Source organism: Lathamus discolor, chromosome 5 (genome assembly GCF_037157495.1).
Source record: "Lathamus discolor isolate bLatDis1 chromosome 5, bLatDis1.hap1, whole genome shotgun sequence".
Taxonomy (NCBI): Eukaryota; Metazoa; Chordata; class Aves; order Psittaciformes; family Psittacidae; genus Lathamus; species Lathamus discolor.
The window spans coordinates 87,005,824-87,014,059 of NC_088888.1; the positions used below are offsets into that span (position 1 = coordinate 87,005,824).

The following is an 8,236-nucleotide window of genomic DNA, read 5'->3' on the forward strand; positions in this document are numbered from 1 at the left end:
CAGAAGAACACATATTTTGGCTACTTTTGACACTTGGAACATATTCAGCTAATTGACTCTCTCTGTCAACCATGCTCTAAGGTAAGTATCTTGGTGTAATCTGCCTCCTCCTCCTTTCACAGCTGAACAATATTAAGGGAGACATTATCTTCCAAGAGGCATACAACATAAAAACCAGCCATTTCCTCTTTTCGACTGAAAACACTAAAATTCAGATATACCACAACAGATCCAGGCCCCCAGCAATGTGAGAAACAACAATTTCAACAGTAGTTCTTCTAGCAGGAAACCCTGTGCTTCCTGCAATGTGGATTAAGACTGTAAGAAACAGCTACCAAGCAGAGCTGGACCAAAAACAATTATAGAAGCATTTTGATCTGGAAAATAAAAGTGGTCTAAATGTTTCACAAAAGGATGCTGGAGACTGCAGCCCCCAAAATAAGTTTCTTTAAGCAACTGAATACAAAAGAAAACCTTAGTTGGTCTGTCCCATAGATAAAAGCTGAAGATAACCCTCCTTAAATAGTAATTCACACAGGAAACCAGAGGAAACCAAATTTGTGTGGTCTATTTTCTTATTTTTCAGCCAACTAACAAATCACATTATTTAAAAAAATGTGTATGGTTAATAAAAACTGAATGCGGTCTTTGATTATAGTCTTTTATATAGTAGGTAAACTTTCACTTTGCCATTAGCTGGGTTGTGAAGGGCCTTCCTGGAAAAGGATAAAAAAAGGCTAGAAGAGGAATCAAGCAAAGCACTTCTCAGGCATTTGCTGTAGGAGAAACAGTTGTTGCTTCCTGCTACTTCAGGCTTAATACAAGTAAGTTGCTTTTTGACCTTAATCATTCAGACATCTTGATGTTACTGTATCTCCCTAATAAAGCCATAATTTCAGGTGCGCACATAGATGGCCATGATTGGACCATCAGAAACCGGTCTTCAGAGAGTTGAGATTTTGAGAGTTCACAAAAGTGGATCAGATTTCTTAAAGCCATCCTGCAGGCTCAGGTGTGTCCTGTGGCACGTGTGAGAGGTTTAGTCTCATCTGAAAATAGCCACCTAAAATATGGGCATGCAGTTTTAGCCTGTCACGCAAGTTCCCCCTTGAGTCAAAAGACATAAATGATCACCTCCCGGTCACAGCTCAACATCTCCCTCCTAAAAGAGGCCTCCTGGAAATGCTGCTCCTTCCTTTAGCTAAGAGAGTCCAGACAACAGAGTAAACACTCAAACAGGAGGGAATGGCCACTACTCTTAAAGCCTCCAAAACAGAGTGCTTCAAAAGCTCTGGTCTGGTGCTTATCCAGGTGAACTCCACCTGAAGCCCCGTCCCAGCTGCACTGACAGCCAAGTAAACACTGGACAGGATCACTAATCCTTGGTAGGTGTTCCCCTCTTACAGAGCTGCTAACAAGTATTGTGCCAGTCTTTACCATATTTGCTAGCCTTAATGCCAGACAACACAACGTACTTTGCTAAGAATGATTCGTTACTCACTGGGGCCATCTTACTTACTGTTATGATGTGGTTTACTGTTGGGAAGGGACTGCCCTTGGATGAAGCTTCAATGGGACCAGCATCAAGAGTGTTGGGTTCTGAAACGAGCGATGCCTTTAAAGAAAAAGCAGCAGAAATGCACATTTTTATTCTGAATGCTGTTTAAGAAGGGCATTCTCTCCCTCTCAGGTTAGTATAAAAATGCTTGGCACTATCATTATGTATGATTGCACGGTGAAAGCAAATGTTGTAATTCTTGTTATACGCCCTTTTTGATGAGCACACTGTATATCTGAACTGTTGAAATGGTCGGTTCAACAATAAGCAGTTGTAACACATAGTATCAAGAGAAAAATGCTGGTTATTTGTACACAGATTAGGCCTATGGTCAAAACATTAGGACTCCTATGGCATACCTAAATGCATTAACTGCTTCTCATCTCCCACACATTAAAAAAGAGGTTATTTCCCCCCCCCCCCCCCCCCCACACACACACACACATTCTTTAAATAGATGAAAGATTGTGCCATCTTGTGGGAGACAGAAATCATAACTATTAGTAGGATAACAGCAGAACAGAACATTATGCAATGGAAATTTCTTCTCTTTTTCACTTGTTTCACTATTCATTAAATGAACAGACATTAGCAGCTAATATACTTCAAATAGCCTTGAAAATAAGAAAGAATTATAGCCTCATGGAGGAAGCTAAGAAAAGCAGCTGATATTTAAGATACTGACTCTACCAGAAACTTTGCTCAGAAGTTAAAGATAAAGCAACTAAAAAGCCTGTTGGGTTTTTTTTCTCCTTGATCATCTGATAATGTGAAATATATAAAGAATTATTTGAATCCTTTCATGTTTGTTAAAATATAAAAAATAGATAAGGATAATCTTTTCATAAAATAAAAAAGATAAAATTATACCAAATTCTATCTGTAATTAACCTTTTAGAAACGTCAAATTAACTTCCATATCTGCATTGAGTAACACAACCCTCTATTAATCAGTCTACAGTATAGTTTTACAAAATTAGTAAGTTACTTTATCATTAATTTGACTTTGGCTAATACAGTTTGTATCCCTGTTCCTGGCAATGTAGTAGACATAAAATATTGCCTGCTCTATTCTACCTTAAAATTCAAGAAAGAGTGTGCTGGAGTGAAAACTATTAACTTAAGCAAGTATAAATGACAGTTTAAGAGAACAAGAGGTGAAAAAATAATTACAGACCAGTTTCACCTCAAAGCAATTTTGTAGATGCTCTCCTCCCACTCCACCTTTCTCAGCAGGTGAAAAACAAACAGTAAGTTAAAAATATGTATCACAAAACTGTATGTGATCTTGGGAACCTCTGAAGCTCAAGAGAGTGGCTTCTGCTAGGAAAGATGAAGCTTAGGTGGAGCAGCCTGAGAGACACTTTCATCCTTTGGCACTTGGCACTGTAAGCCTCCATCAGGGGAGTTACTTTGAGCTGTTCTCTCTCAACCAAATATTACCTCTGAGAAACAAGCTCATCTAGTTTCTATTTCTTTGTAACAACTGAAATGAACTCATCTGGTAAATCTAATACAATGTCATAATAAAGCTTCTTGGATCAAGTACAACTGCATTTGTGCTTACATAACTGCTTACCAAGACCATTATTTTGCTTTAAAAATCAGACATTTAAGTGAATATTTTGAACATACAGATCTGAAAACCAGAATATAATAAGAAGGAATACAATAATTTAATGTTATTATTATTTCTTTATAATGTAGTTTGGGAAGTATCTACAAAGCTAAGGCAAACCTAGATCTAGATCTCAAAATTCCCAACTCTGAGTGATTTGATTTGAAGATAACAGAACACACTCCACACTGACAAACAACCCATCTACCTCTGCCACTCTGTCTCCTGCTTGTACCCCAGCCAAGTCTGTTGGACCATCTTTCTGCAGCCGTGCAATCACGATCCCCTGGTAACACAAAAGACAGGTTTCAGACCTGACAGTGTTTCTTGCAGTGTTCATAGATGTTAAAAGCAAACAGGAAGTAATTAATTTGCAGGACTTGTTGTTCTGCTGCCTCTACTTAAAGAGCAACTAAATGTCTTAGCAAATTAAGAAGAGAAAAAAGTCTCCATGGCTGACACATAGGACAATGAAAAAAAGTCATTAACTGTTTACTCTGTGCTAAGGGGGACAAACTGGGAAACAAAGATTTATTTAAATGATAATTAAGGGAGAAGATGTGAGAAACACTTCTCTCAAATGAAGTTAGCTCCTGGGAAGGAGCAAATGGGATGGGAGAGGCATGTGGATTGCCAAGGGAGTGACCCCAAACTGAGGTAGAAAGCGGAAACTAGCACACAGTGTTTCAAACAGGTTGTGTTTGGAAAATCAATGGTTTACATCGGGTTTTCTCTACAAAATCATCCCTCCAGGAGTTTCCCCATGAAAATCTACTGCTGGCTTCTACCTCAGGAAATACAACCTTTACTCTTGTTCGCTTTATTACAAAGATAGTGATGCTACATTGAGGACATCAGAAAGAAAACAACAAAACACAATAGCGTCATAGAACTGCTCATCAGTTTCTTTCTCATGTTTACTAGATAAATTTTGAGTTATGAAATGCACCTCATCATTGTCTTTACATGGAGATGAGCCCTTTCCACCAGCAATGCTAATACCAAGACTCCCCATTTGACTGCACACAGTTATGGTTACCTGGAAAAGAATTATAATGGATAAGTGCCTGATTAATGACATGAACAATGCCTATTAATTACATGAACAATTAAAACTTACCTCCCACTCTGAACACCAGCAGCTTTGCCCCTGTAGATCTCAACCCGGATCAGAATGGTGCTGTGTTTCAACACTGGCATGTGTAAGGCTAGTCTTTACTCTTTAATAACACAAAGAATGCACTATTTCTCCAGGTTTGATAGTCATGCAAAAACCATATAAGGCTGCTTACCAGACCAGTAGTTTCATAAAACCCACTGATTTACTGAGCATTCAAAATGACAACAATTCCAGTACACAGGAGGAGTGAAAAGTAAATACTTTTTCATGAGTTTATGAAAAAAACTTTGCTTTAGAACCTCATCTACAGTCTGATTTGCTTGCTCTCAATACCCTATCAGTCAATTGAAAGCCACCCTACAAGCTGGCTGCTTAGACTTAACATACCCTCATGCTGGAGACTTCACAGGCCCATGCCACCAACAGGTCCCAGCATGGGTGCAACACCCAGTAAGCTGCCTTTCCTGGTGCTGCATCCTGCGACCCTAGGGCTGCTGCAATATTCTGCATTTCCTGCCCATGGGTGGTCAGCAGAGGTGCAATCTGTACTGGGAAACCCCTGTGAGCCAACCCATAAAGCATATTTTCTCCTCATGTGCTCCAAAGCGTGCCAAGATGGGATATATCCATTGAGTTCAGGGTACAACTTTCTCCATAAACTTCAGCCCAAGCCTTGCAGTTCTCTCTGATAAATTTTCATCCCTTTTCATGGGATGGAGGCTTTCTCATGCCATGTGGGTAGGGCCATGCCAGTGTTCCATGGACTAAATGAAGACTTAGCTGAGTGCCCACACTCACACACTCTTGGGGTGACCTTACAGTACCAAAGCTGGATATATACAATGAGTCAGTATTGAACAGCTACAAAGAAAATATTTACAGGTTTTTTAATGTAAAACTTTTTTCCATATAAACCAGTGGGTGCAAGGTCAAACTGCAGCTCTGTGAAAGAGATGTCGCAGACATCTACCATGCAAAATTCCCTCTTCTTTGCATCTTTTATAAATTGCCTCACACAAGAAGCGGACTTCCCCATGGACATAAGGGCTTCCCCACAGGCACACAGAGCCTCCCCACCAGCAAGCCCAGCCCATGCAGCAGTTTAATACCTTCAGCGGAGGCTGTGGCACATCGACTGCCCTCGATTCCTCCAGGATGCGTCCACTCTCACCGGGGAAGCTGCCCGCTGCTGAGATGGGTGGCTGCACCTTAATGTTAGTCCCTGAAAGAGTCTTCCCTTTCATTGCCAACTTGTGCTTTTCTTGAAGAACTGTTCTGGTGTTTCTTTGATCTCTCATGCTGTCGCCAGTATCAAACAGACTGCCAGAAAACTTGGAAATAGGTTCCTGGGGGTTAGAGATAAAAAAGGTAAACATAGCAACAGCAAGGAGAATACCTATCTGATACCCAGCCCCTATCTATAGTAAATTGGATTTGTTCCTCTCTATCACATTGCTCTTCATTAGGATTTGTTTCACTAAAGACAAATCTGTAACTTTAAAGAAAATGTGCAAGTATCTTTCTTTAAACATTATTTCTCTGGACATGGTTTTCCCTCAATATGGAGGTAGATATTATGGAAACTAGGAGAGTATTGGTATTCATGCAGACTTTCATTGCATCCCCTGGCACACACAAGCACATACAACACACATACACCCAACTAAATCCTGCAATGCCCTGTGAAGAGGATGGAACATGAGAATGAGACTATTTGGGTCAGCTTCTGGCAGCTCAGTAGCACTGAATCTGCTGTCCAAGGGCAAGGAACCATACACCTAGGGCAAAGGAAAGGGCTTTCCATGCAGAAAGTAAAACATTTTTTGCAGTTTCTTAAGGTTCACATTCTATTTTAGGGATCACAGGTGTGAGAGGGAAGAGAAGACCCTACCTTGCATTTACATCACTAAGAAAAGATTTTGTTTAAGAAACTGGATTTTTATTTAGCTGTAAATGGCAGTTGATGCAAACTTAGTGATTTAGGGGTCCACTGGAAGTGGAGCATCAAAGGTGAGGCATCCTGAAGCCTTCTTTGAAGCCTGGCTCTAGGCTGTACCTAATCTGAGATGCACTGAGGAATTGACAATATCACCACAAGCATTTGAAAAGAGAAATACACGATTAAAACACATCCCCCAGACAATCAAAGCTTCAGACAAGCTTGACTGCAAAATGCAATTTTCCATTTATCAGTTATCTTGGCTGAGTGAAATTAAGCCACGATGTCCAAATTCTTATCAGATTTTATGGATGTTTTATTTATATTTAGTTGATTTTTTCTCCTTAATTTGATGGGTAAGGTTAAATTAGATCTTCATGTTACTATAATCATATCTTTTATTGGCAGTAAAATGATGCAGCAAAAAAAGGTCAACACCTTTCCAAAAAACCCACATATGTCTTCCTACGCTTGGAAGTTTAATATCAGAAATAAAAAGCAGCGGCATTACCAGGAACAGAAGCCCCACTGGACACTTTATTTTTCAGTTGATACCAGAGCTTTCCCACAATCTCTTTTTGCTGGGATGAAAGAAGCACCGCCAACCCCATGGAGAGCAACCAAGGCATGATTGCTTCCTATTTTCATTTAAAAGGGAATTTGTTTAGCTTAAATCACATAAAACATTCATTATCTTTCTTCTCTTGAGAGAGATGCCTCTTTACTGTCACCAGAATAAATAACCCAGACTCATCAGCAGTGCTAGGGTGCCAAGGGGGAAGGCCAGGAGAAAGAGCTGGATGTGGAGGCTGGAGAGTGGGCACACCAGCACCAGTCTGGGGCTAGGAAGGAAGAATTGATCCTGGCAGAGGAGCAAGAGCCCCAGTTCCTCCCTCAACTCTTAGCAAACATCTGGTGAGCAAGGCCCTGAAAGGGAAAGGTGGCAAGAATGCAATCACAGCCTCCTTTTCTCAAGCCAAGTTTACACCCAGCTGACAGGTAATGAGCACTGGCTAGAGGAACCACAGCATCCGAGCTTTCCCAGATGTCAGCATCCTGGAAGAGCACTACCTAAAACTAATTATGCAGTGGAGTAACACTACAACCTCACTTTTCTACCATCCAGTCCTTGGGAAACACAACTTCAAACACTGCTATCAACCCGCTTACCTGAAAGAGATAGTAATAGGGGATATAAGTAGGAGTTAAATAAGAACCATATCCTTGATCAGGTTACTCATCTTAATGAGCAAGTTACACTGTGCTCTTGGGGATTGGATGGATTGTTTAATTGCAAGCAAAGTAAGGGAATAAAATGCTGAACATGATTCTGTACCCTCTGCACAAGAAAGGATGTGGAAGCACAGGCCGTGCAGCCTCCCACTAACCCAAAGTGCTCAGCAGCGTAGCTCTGCAAGAAGATTGTAGCTTCTGGACCGGCATACAACATTGTACCTCCTGACTTCAAGGAGACTACCTACATCATCAGGATCCTCCAGTTCCTCCGCTTCTTGCTCGGGGCTGATCCTTCCTTCCCTCCATTTTCCATTAGCAGAGCTGAATTTGTACAGGTTTCCACAGTGAAAACTTTCCTTTCCTTTCAATGAGGACCAGCGAGAGCCCTGGGAGCTCCAGTTGTGCCCACCATACAGTTTAGGAGACTTGGGAAGCCACTTAATAGAGTCCTGAGAGAAAGATAACAAAAAAGAAACAAACAAAAAAAGAAAGGGCAATTAACAGATTTTAAGAAAGTGGTTGAAGTATGTATGTGCAGAAATTGTCTGCCAAGTTCTGCAAGGTATTTTAGTGTCTTGTAAACACTGGGTTTCCCCTTTTTGCCTTGAGAGGTACCTGCAGTCCTGGAGAAACACTTTGGCAACTAACTGGCATTACTGGTGATACAAGGAGCAAGTGAAGGCTGCTAAATCAGTGGAAGCCTTCAGCGACTTACACCAGTGTGGAACCAAGCCCACCTTCAGCATCACAAAGAAGAATTAATGA

General features: G+C 40.8%; 1 protein-coding gene across 1 annotated transcript in view; it reads right to left on the reverse strand.

The window, feature by feature from the left end:
- Nucleotides 1-7,786, reverse strand: part of MLIP (muscular LMNA interacting protein) — a 140,058-nt gene extending 132,272 nt beyond the window's left edge. The window contains exons 1-5 of the mRNA XM_065681490.1: nt 7,717-7,786; nt 5,406-5,642; nt 4,126-4,215; nt 3,385-3,462; nt 1,520-1,615 (exon numbers count right to left, since the gene is read on the reverse strand). Of these exons, the coding sequence (XP_065537562.1) occupies nt 1,520-1,615; nt 3,385-3,462; nt 4,126-4,215; nt 5,406-5,594 (453 nt within the window). The 5' untranslated portion in view covers nt 5,595-5,642; nt 7,717-7,786. The remainder of the gene's footprint in view (nt 1-1,519; nt 1,616-3,384; nt 3,463-4,125; nt 4,216-5,405; nt 5,643-7,716) is intronic.
- Between the last annotated feature and the right edge of the window lie 450 nt (nt 7,787-8,236).